General features: G+C 40.7%; 1 protein-coding gene across 1 annotated transcript in view; it reads right to left on the reverse strand.

The window, feature by feature from the left end:
* The window catches only part of ST6GALNAC5 (ST6 N-acetylgalactosaminide alpha-2,6-sialyltransferase 5), a 91,864-nt gene that overhangs the window by 7,216 nt on the left and 71,835 nt on the right, over window positions 1-12,813 (reverse strand). The window contains exons 3-4 of the mRNA XM_054036395.1: window positions 11,638-12,047; window positions 6,196-6,303 (exon numbers count right to left, since the gene is read on the reverse strand). Coding sequence (XP_053892370.1) covers window positions 6,196-6,303; window positions 11,638-12,047 — 518 coding nt within the window. The remainder of the gene's footprint in view (window positions 1-6,195; window positions 6,304-11,637; window positions 12,048-12,813) is intronic.

The raw sequence follows: 12,813 nt of genomic DNA on the forward strand, positions 1-12,813 counted from the left end.
GACCTGACAGCCAAACAAGAGAATTCTTGATAGGAAAATATCATTTTTTTACCTGACTCTAAATGGCCTTTATGTATATGCCTCTGGTTGTGCAATTAAAACAGTGGTCAGAATAAGCTCTAGTGTGGGAAAATCTCCACAGATCCATGCCAGGGCTCTCCTCAAGCAGAGCTCCTCCCCAAATGCGGAAAGCAGCAATATGTATGGTGCCAGACTCCCTCACCAGAAAAGGTTTGCTGGGGTTGCAAGTGGAGCAAGAGCCTGGCAGCTCTCTATGGCACCATTCCGAGATTGTCTTAGATTTCCTATCAGGAGTTAATGCTGCCAGAAATAACATCAACCCTCTTGTGTCCTTCCAGCAGATACTACTGGGCAGCCAGACGCTTGGGTATATCTGTCTGCACTGCAAACTAAGACCAGGCTGAGACTCAGGTTTGAGCCCAAGCCCCACTGTGTCCACACACAAATCAGTCTGACTTGCATCAGCAAGCTCTCAGGAGCCAAGGCCTAGGACCCTGCTAGGGCCTGAATCCCACTGTGACTTGGGATAAACGCTGTCATTTTGCAGAGTGGATGCAGGTCAAACCACCGACCTGAGGTATAAGGTCTGTGTAGTGCAGAAGAGATGCATTAGCACAGCTGTGAAACCCGGATCCAGCAACTGTAAACACAGGTTTACAATGCAGGGATGCTCAAGCCTGGGCTAGGAAACACTACTCCACTTGTGAGTTTGCAAGTTTGGGTCCCACAGACCCGGGCTTAGTGAGCAGTGTAGACATACCCAAGGGGACCCAGCAAATGGCAGTGCAGCTCCTGGAACTGGGTTGCAATGGGAGCCAGTAGAGATAGGAACATCCACACAGAATGCCTCCTGTCTCTGGGGAAGAATGACCCTTCCTTGTGTGCCCAGGATCACAGGGATTAGGAGATCTCACTTTTGTGAATTCTACAGGAACCCAAATCCCTCACTTTGCAAGGACAATTAAAGGAAGCACTGCGAAATGTGGTGTATTTCTGTTCTTTTGACTTCTTCCAAGGGCTTCTCTACAGAAGAGGGAGATCTGACCCCAAGTCCATTATGAGCTGGAATTTGCTTCCTGAACACTCAAAATCAGAGTAGGTGATCTTCCTCCTTAATTTTCTTTTGAGGCAAGAGTAGTGTATTCTCTGTGCTAAGCCTTTGCTATGGGGACTTAAGCAGGTTATCATCTTACTACTGGAATACTCAATAACTTCAGCACATCCCTATCCAAGCAGCAATTTGTACGTCAGATACTCACATAGAGTGGCATAAGAGCAACCTTATGGACACATCTTAGGGTATGGCTACACTGCAATTAAAATCCCACAGCTGGTCCCTGTCAGTTGACTCAGGCTTGTGGGAGTCGGGTTAAGGGGATGTTTAACTGTGATGTAGACGTTCGGGCTTGGGCTGGTGCCCGGGCTCTTGGACTCCACAAGAGAGGAAGATCTCAGAGCTCGGGCTCCAGCCCAAGGATCTACATCGCAGTGAAACATCCCCTTATCGCGAGCCCCTTTGTCCAAGTCAGCTGACATGAGCCAGCTGCAGGTGTTTAATTGCAGTGTAGCCATACCTAAGGTGTGTCCATAAGGTTGCTCTTATGCCACTCTATGTGAGTATCTGACACACCCTTCGCTTTTGATAAAATCGAGTAATATTATGACCAAGGTGAACTATTCTATCTTATGTGTGGATCTATTGCATAACACCAGAAAATCACACTACTCAGGTCAACCATTCCACTTTCAATTGCAACTACCAACACACGTAAATATTAAATTTAGTAAATGTACAAAATGATTTATACACCTAAGTGTTGTTCATGTTGACAATGAAAATCTTCTCATTCTGAGGAAAAATTCCTTCAAACAGAATTTGTTTCCCCCTGTCCTGGTAGAAAGAAGTTTGGTTAATTATCTTAAGCTAATAATTTTTACAGAACCAACTGTGTAATATTTATGATTCCTCTGAAATGTCCTTCACATTACAGATGTGATATTAATTTAGTTCTATGACAGTGATCATTACTTTGCTAATTAAAACTTTAAAAAATGGGTAAGAGGAATTGTAAATTTGGTTTTATTTTAATTCTGAATATAAATATGAATATTAGACATTCAATTTTAATATATTTGTATTTGCTATTCAACTAAATAATCAGCAATACATTCGAAGGATTTTAATCTGGAAAATAATGAAAACAAACTTTATTGCAAATTTATACTGTGTTGGACCTAAAATACATTGTTCCTAATGTACCACAGGAACACAACTCTAAAGTCCAGCCTTTTGTGCACATTTCCAGTAGTAGACAATAGTTAATGGCACTAGACTGTATTTTGTAACCATTTATTGGAAAATAAGAATCACGCTTTATTTGCTACAATATTTCATAATTTAATGAGCAGACTAAGGACAAATCAGACAGTTCAGGTTGTATTTATGGGAGCACTGGGTTCTTCTCAAGGGCCTTTGTAGATGACCTTCCCCAGAGTTAGTCTCTACAGCACAGATGTAGCTGTGCCCTTTAATAAGGATAGATTAAATTCTACTGCTTATTAAACTGCTTTTTCACATCTTTATGAGCAGATAAATGAACCGCTATACCATAATTTGTTCACTGAACTATAAATATTAACCATGTATGTAAAAGAGGCTAAAACTATATGTATACCCTAAATTACAAAAAAAAAAAAAAAAAAGAGTAAGAGGACCAAAAAATGGCACCGTGGTTAAACAGAGTAAAAGAGATGGTTAGAGACAAAAAGACATATTTTAAAAATTGGAAGTTAAATCCTACTGAGGAAAATAGAAAGGAGCATAAACTCAGGCAAGTCAAGTGTAAAAGTATAATTAGGCAGCCAAAAAATGGATTTGAAGAGCAATTAGCAAAAGAGACAAAAACTAAACAGCGAACGTTTTTAAAGTACATCAGAAGCAGGAAGCCTGCCAAACAATCAGTGGAGCCACTGAATGATCGAGGTGCTAACGGAGCACTCAAGGACGATAAGGCCATTGGGGAGAAGCTAAATGAATTCTTTGTATTGCTCTTCACTGCAGAGGATGTGAGCAAGAGTCCCACACTTGAATCATTGTTTTTAGGTGACAAATCTGAGGAACTGTCCCAGCTTGAGGTGTCAATAGAGGAGTTTTTGGAACAAACTGATAAGTTTTTGGAACAAACTGATGTCACCAGGACCAGATGGTATTCACCCCAAGAGTTCCAAAGGAACTCAGATATGACACTGCCGAACTACTATCTTTGGTATGTAATCTGTCACTTAAATCAGCCTTTGTACCAGATAACTGAAAAATAGCTAATGTAACACCAATTTTGTAAAAAAAAAAAAAAAAAAAAAAAAAAAACCTATAGTAAAGAACAGAATTTTCAGACACATAGGTGATCATGATAAATTGGGGAAGAGTCCACATGGCTTTTGTAAAGGGAAATCATGCCTCACCAATCTATTAGAATTCTTTGAGGGGGTCAACACACATGTGGACAAGGAGAACAGGAGTACTTGTGGCACCTTAGAGACTAACAAATTTATTTGAGCATAAGCTTTCGTGGGCTACAGCCCACTTCATCGGATGCATAGAACAGAACAAATAGTAAGGAGATATATGTACACATACAGAGAACATGAAAAGGTGGGAGTTGCCCTGATAGCATGGCGGGCTCATTCACCTGCACATATACCAATGTGATATATGCCATCATGTGCCAGCAATGCCCCTCTGCCACGTACATTGGCCAAACTGGACAGTCTCTACGCAAAAGAATAAATGGACACAAATCTGACATCAGGAATCATAACATTCAAAAACCAGTAGGAGAACACTTCAACCTCTCTGGTCACTCAGTAACAGGTTAAAGGTTGCCAGGGGATGTTGTGAAGGCCAAAAGTATAACTGGGTTCAAAGAAGAATTAGATAAATTCATGGACGATAGGTCCATCAATGGCTATTAGCCATGATGGTCAGGGACATAACCCCCTGCTTTTGGTGTGACTAAACCTCTGACTGCCAGAAGCTGAGACTGGATCATTTGATGATTGCCCTGTTCTGTTTATTCCCTTTGAAGCATCTGGCACCAGCCACTGCCAGAAGACCGGATATTGGACAGATGGGCCATTGGTCTGACCCAATATGGCCATTCTTATGTTCTTATATAAACAGTAGAGAATCATAGAATATCAGGGTTGGAAGGGACCTCAGGAGGTCATCTAGTCCAACCCCCTGCTTAAAGCAGAACCAATCACTAACTAAATCAAATATCAATATTATAGTATCTTATAATTTAATATTATGCCACTTTGTTACAGTACATTAATTCTTATGAACATTTTACACATGGTCACAGTGAAGATGTTAAGCTCTCTGGACCAGGGATTGCCCCTTTTTTTTATCTATATGCATGTACCCTAACAAAGCAGACTTAATCTTTCCCTCAAAGGGGTTGCCTTGCTTTACACTGAATTAAAGTACTACACAGATTTATGACACATAAATTCATAAGGATCGCTTCACTTACCGCCATTATGCAACCACTTCTGGGATAGGACATGGCAGCCATTATAATGGTGCCAGGAACTTTACTGTTTTAGAGTAGGAAGTGAAGAAGGACTTATCCAATTGAATTGGCAGGAGAGCTCAAGTAGGCGGATATAATGGAAGTTGTGTATGATATCCATAGTATCTGATCTCGTCTGATGCTTTCCTTGAAGAGCTCTTTGTGAAATTTAGGAGCTCTGGTAGGGACAGCCCAAGTTACAGTCATTAATGTTCTGTTAGAATTACATAAAGATTCTCACCATGTACAATTTGGTGTTGACATTGCCTATGGTAAAGATCCTGTCAATAAGCTGCTACTTCTTCATGGTCAGCACAAATGCAAGGTCTTGAATGGTCATTTTTAATGCTCAAAAGAATTAAAACAAAAGAAACTCTACCTCCATGATACAATGAGCCAACGCATCTCTGTAATCTTGCTTTCCTTGCCACTGAAAGTTATTTTACTGATAAACCTGACTTCAGTGAAGTCAGTGAGTTTGCAGCAGAAAATTCAATGAAGTACTCACTAGTTCAAATGGGGAGTGAGCGATGAAAAGTTGTACTGAACCCCTTCCCCTTGTTGCATATGAACACTGAATGTGGCCCAAGATAAACTGTAGTTGTGAAATGGCTCAATATCGATTTTTGTAGCAAGTTACCTCTCATTGAACTTACACCTGTTACCGCACAGTCAACTTGTGGAACTCCTTACCTGAGGAGATTGGGAAGGCTAGGACTATAACAGCGTTTAAAAGAGAACTGGATAAATTCATGGAGGTTAAGTCCATTAATGGCTATTAGCCACGATGGGTAAGGAATGGTGTCCCTAGACTCTGTTTGTCAGAGGGTGGAGATGGATGGCAGGAGAGAGATCACTTGATCATTACCTGTTAGGTTCACTCCCTCTGGGGCACCTGGCATTGGCCACTGTCGGTAGACAGGATACTGGGCTAGATGGACCTTTGGTCTGACCCAGTATGGCCGTTCTTATGTTCTTATGTTTTTATGTTATGTACCAAACTTTCTAACACTAGCCAGTTTCACTGGCAAAAATCTGAGTGCTGCCTCTTTCACCTGCAAAACACATTTGCATGCACAAGATAGCTAATAGCAAGAGTAATCATCCATTTTACATTTGCAAATTCAGATTTTGTGGGGGCAATGTAGGTGGCCAGTTTTCCAGATGTGTAGGGCTTACATGTCAGGGGAACTGGGATCTTAATTTTGGTTTCATAAATGGTTCAGTTTAGAAACTAGTCAAACTGTCAGAGCTTCCCTCCTTCTATAATGAAAAATCCCTTCAGAGGAGGATTGAAACTAATATTTTCCAGATTAATTTCATGCCAATTATTGCATTAGTTTTAGCTGATAAATATTCAAAGGCTAAAAGACATCAACAAGATGGATTAATTCTCCCACTGTACGAACAAAAACATTTAATATTTTATATACCAGAATTAAATGCTGTTTGTTGTTTCTTGAACCAGATCCTGGGACATGTTAATTAATTGCTTCAAGAGGACTGTAGACATATTTCTTGGAAACAAAATTAAAGATTTCAATATTTATCTCCAATGTTCAACCTGGCTAGCAAATAATGCTTCCAAAATACATCTTACCTGCAGAAATCTGGTGGCACCATGCCATAAACATTTATCCTGTCACAGAGTTCTAATGCGATAGTCATTGTGAACCATCCTGTGCTAAGCCAAGTGTTGGATATCTTCCTAAAAGTAAAAACATAATTAAGTTTCCAGGATGACAAATCATTCTTGAAATATCTAAAGTAATTTCTGGGCAGTTTTCTCCATTCTTGTGAAAGGTTATGAAAATTGGGCAACCAACACCTCTTTTGCTGTCATTAATTTTGGGCACAGAAACATTAATATTTTTGTGACATTTATCTTAAGCAACTGTAGCCTCCAAACCTGTGTTTATATTCTGATACTAGTTAACTACCAGAAAAATACCCTGTATCGATAATTGCTTAATGGAAGCCATCACCCAAATGCATGGCGACACAGGAGGCCATTTAGAGCTGGCCCCATTATGTATGTCTACACAGCCTCTGGCAGCAAGCCTCTCAGCTCAGGGCTTGCACTAGTGCTCTAAAAATAGCTGTGTAGACAGTGCTTTGAAGTTGTGGCTGTGGGACCCGAGCACGTCCCCACCCAAGCAACTTCAAAGCATTTTCTGCACAGCTATTTTTAGCACAAGCCCAGATCTGTTGACCCCAGAGGCTCGCTGCCGAGAGCTATGTAGACATGCACAGAATTTCAGTGGGACCAGGATTTGGCCCCAGGAGCTCAATCCAGCCAAAATGAGCTTTTGCAAGTGCTGGTCTGTGGACATGTCTCAGCCACTCTGTGTTCCATGCCTGAGAATTCTAATTGTGATTCTTAGCAGGGAATCTCCTTTCTTCAGTGACTAAAGCCATTGCCATCCATTAGCCATAACATGACACCTCTTGCACAAGATCAGAGACTCTGACTCCACCTAGCCTGAGTGTCATTAATGGCATCTGGGATCTTTGAACAACAATGTGGGATTCCATTTGAGGAGTAACCCAGATATCCTGGGTTGGCTGGCTCCTCCCTGGCTAACTGAACATCTGTAAACTGGGAACAGTCTTTAAAAGGGGCATATCTGATTCCACTCTTGGGTGTTTATTTGACTTATAGGTTCATTCCTGAGGCTTCCAAGGAACCATTTATGCCTCTATTAGCCTCAACCCCTTACTATTGATGAGGAGGCCAATGGCTAGCATAAATTAGTCTACTTGACTCACCTCAGGAATGGACTTGTCTGCTATGGGAGAACAGTAAAGGCAGCAGCCCTTCCTTCCATCCATGTATGCACCCATCATCATGGTATTTGGGCAGAGAATTTCATGCCATGAAAAGTCAATCTCTCTCCAGCTAAAATTCCACAGCTATCAGGGCCCATTTTCTAGCATTCTATGGCTTCTGGCATAGGGGGAGAGTTTTAAACAACACTTTACCACCACCTCTGATGTGTATGAGGTTGAGACTGCTGGAGTCCATCCGTGCCATCCCACACCTCACTTCACCAGCAGTTGATCATGAAGATTATTGCAGAAGGAGGACAGTCTTCTAGTTAAGGCACTGGCTGGGGACTCAAGAGATTGGGGTCAAATTCCTGGCTCTACCAATGATTTCTTGTGTCTCATTGGGCAAGTCATTTAAGGCAAGATTCCAAGCCCCTTACTCATATTGGTAGGCCGATTTACATTAAAGTTTACTGGTACAAAAATCAATGGGACTGCTTATGCGAGGAATTGTTCTTCAATCTGACCTTTAATTTCTCTGTGCCTCGGGTCCTCATCTGTAAAATGGGGATAGTAATACTTCCTTTCTCCTACCCTATGTTCTGCCATGTCTATTTACAGTGTAAGCTCTTTGGGGCAGGGAGTGGTTTCTCACTATGTGTATAGGCAGCATCTAGCACAATGGGGCCCTAATCTCAGTTGGGGCCTGTAGGCACTATTGCAATACAAATAATAATTTTCCAGCTCAGAGGTGGAGGGGGATGGGATAAGGATTCAAGGAGGAGAATTTGTTTGCCTGGCACAGAAGTGAGAGATTTGGGGAAAATAGATTGTTCTCAACAGACAAGATTCCCCCAATGTCTAGGGTTCGCACAGCTCAGAAAACCCAGGGCATTTGTCAGAAGGGTCTGGCCCTTTTAGGTTAGACAATTATTATGTTAGTTACTGTAACTCTCGAGGTTTCAATAAATAGGAAAAATAAAGGAATTTAAACAAACGTTAAATAAAAGACAATCAATGAGCATAAAGAATTTAAATCTGAAAACCTGTTCAAGTACCACTGTTAATGCTTCCATCTCTCTAGATGCCACCTCTGCAGTATTACAGTATAGAAATAGGGTTACATTGTCTTGCCTTTTCATAAAAGATTTTAACAAGAGTCCAACAAAAGAATATCTACTGTTTTTACTTCTAATCAGCTGTAATGAAAGAATACAAAGAGCTGTCATGTGCTTATTAGGGGGAATTATCAGATATTCTTTTATATGATGAACTAACACACTGTGCTGATAATTCTGTAGTGCACACTACATTACAATTAAAGGCCTTTCTGCTCCACCAAAATCTCATTTATAATCTCTATGGAAATACTCTTCCTGAAGTTATTTCATTTACGCTTCCTTTATCTAATTACTGAAATATTGGTTCTGAATCATATTTTCTTAATGTACCCTTATTCAATTACAAAGTTATTTTCAAGTACAGTTACTTTGTAATATCAAAGTATATTGCTCTGCAGCCTCTGTCATTTGCCATACTATTTCATTGGTGACATTTTCTGAAGGTTCTCCTTCAGTTTTAAAAATCAGCCCTTTTTTTATAAAGCACAATACATCCAATTATCCTTTTTCTCATAACACTAAAGACAGAAATGGATGGCTTGATTATTGCTTCCTTGCAATCAGATTTCTCCCCCTTTGTTTTTTGCAGTCAATAACTCAGTAGTACTCAATAGGAAAAAAAAAAAAAAAAAAAAGAACACTGAGTAGAGAACATTCTGGTTACACAGTGTTCTGTTCCTGCACCCACAGCTCTGTAATTGACTTTTTTTCTACAAATTCCTTCCTGCCCATGTTTCCTTTCATCTTCCTTCCTCCTTCCTTTCTGCTGCCTTTTCATTTATTTTCATCTCTTGTTTTAATCTTCTTAGTCCTTCAAGTAGGTCAGAGGTGTCCTCTAAAGGAGCATTTCTTGTACAGTGGCGCGTGCACCTTCTTATTACCAACAGAACCTGTTTGTGAGATCGAATGCTACAAGGATCCGAGTGCCTTTGGTACCCACTGGGAGCTGAGGGTGCCCAGAACAGGGCTCCCAATAAACTCAGCTATAGGGTAATTAAAGGACAAAATTCCTTCAGGAGGTTTTCACTTCTCCTACAGGACAAGACAGAGCTCTGATCAGATGTGACTGCAGAGGCGTAAAAAGCCCTCACTCTGTGCACACAAAGAGCCTGCTCAGATCCCTGCTGCATGCAGGATATCCCCACTGCAAGTGAGGAGGCATGATTCCACCCTCCCCCCGTGTGTAGCCAACAGAGCTGGCCAGACAGCAGGGCAAGACGTACCCTGCATCTCAAAAAGCAGTGCTACATCTTACTTGCTCTAGAGCAAGAAGGGATCAGGGGAGGTATTGTGACTGGGAGAATACAGCACTGCACTGCCCGATAGGCAGAGCATGAGCCTAAATGCCCCATCTAGCCCACAGTGACACTTCATTACACTTGCTATTAAGTTTCACTCCCCTAGGGTGACCAGATGTCCCGATTTTATAGGGACAGTCCCGATTTTTGGGTCTTTTTCTTCTATGGGCTCCTATTACCCCCCACCCCCTGTCCCAATTTTTCACACTAGCTGTCTGGTCACCCTACACTCCCCTGTATACTGGGGATGCAGCTAATTCCATATATCCTCCAAAAAAGTGTTAAATGCACAATTCCCTGGGGATTGTCAGTTTACCCTTCTTCTCTGCTCTGGCTGAGCAAACTAGGAAAGGGAAGAGTTTTTTTCTGTGCTGGTAGAGCCGCCCCCTCCCCCTCACCACAGCTGTCGTTTCCCACTGCAATTACAGTGAATGAAGAGAGGCCCTGCCACCACTTCTAAGGTGAACATGAGAGGATCTTTAACAAGTAGGCCTAGACATAGTTACATTATGCTTATACCGGCAAGACCGGTCCACATCTCCAGAGCCACTGAGGATTCCCTGACAGTGGAGCCAGTGGAGGAGGGGCAAGATTTAGAGGGCAGTACTGCATCCCCTGTTGAGAGCCCTAGCCTATGGGGGACTCTTAGGTAGCAAGGTAGGCTGGGGCCAGAGGATACATTGTATCTTTGCAGTGGTCCTTTACCTTACAGTGTGGGCTTGTAAAGGGCATGGACAGCTACCTATCATTATTATTTATCTGTATTGTGGTAAACGCCTAGGTGATCCCATCATGGACCATGCCCCCATTATGCTAGGTGCTGTACAAACACAGAACCAAAAGACGGTCTCTTCAGCCAATAGGGTGTAATAGTCTGCCATGGAGTGGCTCTGCCTCTGCCCCTGCCCCGCAGCCTGGAAGACAGGACACATCCCCCACATCCCCTGTGGTTGCCCCAGTACTAAGACCAGCTGCATGGGCTGGACTTTGCAGTAAGTTTCTAGGTGACGAAAACTGGTCACAATGACTTACTGCATGGTGTACTCACCTCTTCATTTGTATCGAAGTGGGGACCTTGTACCTTTTTTACTGCTGCATATTTAGTATGTACAAATATAATGAGTTCATAAAAATAAAAACAAATGTATTTTTCTTGAGAAAGTCCTTGGCTTAAAAGCCCATTTACCTACATTATGCATATAAATACTCCAGTCCTGCAGTGGGTCACTTATTAAAAATTTCATTTGAAGATCAGTCTATAAGTTACAGATACATCTTTATGAGACTAACTATAATAACAATTTCTTTTTTTCCAAGCTGTAAATGGAAGATGAACTGTTCAGAAGCAACTAATATATGAAAAAAGTGTGTATTTGTTTTACAGGAAGCTTTACAGCAGCAATGTTCAAGAATGCTTAAATTCAATAAGTAGCCATTATAATTCACAGAACAGTAGCATTTCCTCCATATGAAAGTAAAACCTATCAATTCTGATTTTTCAAAACCAGTAAAAAACTGCTTTCAGGTTTATTAGCCCAAAGTGAGATTTAAAACACAGTGTCTATCTCCTGGCTGTTTCTTTCTGCAATTCCCTTGCTTAATTGTATACAACACACACTGGTTTTAGTGTTATGAGTTAATGGACAAATATTCAATGCACATGATTTTGATACACATTTTGGATTTAAGTTACAAAAGCTAAGTGTTATTTAGCATGTAAAATCATATTATAACCACAAGCACATTTAACGGGCATGATGTTCCGTCTGAGTTAATCTGAGGCTGATGAGTGTAAACGCCATTATTCTGCAGCTATGCAAATTTCCCCAAATGTACCCTCATAAATTTCCTCACCTGTCTTTGCCAGTTTCCCGTTTGAAGAGGTCGTCAAATTGAAGCATCTTGTGCCGAGAAACCATATATACTTTTAATTGAGGTAGTATCTGATTCATCAATTGCAGATTATTATAAACCAAACCTTTTCCATCTCTTCTCATATAGCTGCTGGGACCCCAGAAGATAAACACAGTACCTTGACTCATATTTAACAGTTCATTGCGGTTTCGCAAAATTCTCTGGATACTAGAATGTGCAATGACTCGAAGGCTAGTTTTGTTTCCAACATCTTTTCCATAACCTCGAGTGGGTGCATCGTTCATTCGTATTACACACTCAGTCTGGTCGATTCTGTTGCCTTGTTTGCTTCCCAAAAGGTGTCCAGAACTGGTTACCAGTGCACAACTCTTGCAGTGCATTTTCAAAGGCTGCAAAGAAATAAACACTTCAAAATTAACTGCAATCACTTTTTCATCCACTAGGCAATAAAATAATTATTACTAATTAGTTTACTCATATATTGCACCTTTTAGTACAAGGATCTCAGAGTGCTTTCCAAACACCCTCTTGGATAGGTAATTGTTTTCTATTAACATTTTTATATGTTATAACAGATTCTGTTACTTAAAACATTGCTTTGGTGAATGGAAATAATATTTTAATCAGGTTTCTCTGGTGCCAAATGTCAGCAAATTGTCTCCCTTGGGTTGTCATCTGCAGCATTAATGTTATACAGGTTCAGCATGTAACTACACTCGTTTTAAACAAAATCACTGTCAAGATTATCATAGTGCTTTATTAATACATTTCTTTGTCTTTAATGCATACACATATTTTACAATCGCACTGATAACTAGTGCTTTGCACTTTTTCTAGATTGTCTTTCAAGTCATCTTCAAAAGATACACAGTAACAGGAGATGGAGTACATCCATACAATGTGTGTTTACAAGGCAATGGAAGAGAGAGGAAAACCACAAACTTCCATGAAAATAAGCCAGGTTATTAAAAGATGTATAAACCATCATTCTCAACCTGTAAATACATCTTATCCCATTGTTTAACAGGAGAATTAAGAAAAAGAAAGAAGAAAAGCTAAAGATAATCAAATACGCAGTATGCAACAAGGTGCAGTGATAATATACTGTACTAAGAAGACAGAACTGTTTCATGATGCGGCCCTTAAATAGGCTCC

This window comes from Malaclemys terrapin, chromosome 8 (genome assembly GCF_027887155.1).
Source record: "Malaclemys terrapin pileata isolate rMalTer1 chromosome 8, rMalTer1.hap1, whole genome shotgun sequence".
Taxonomy (NCBI): Eukaryota; Metazoa; Chordata; order Testudines; family Emydidae; genus Malaclemys; species Malaclemys terrapin.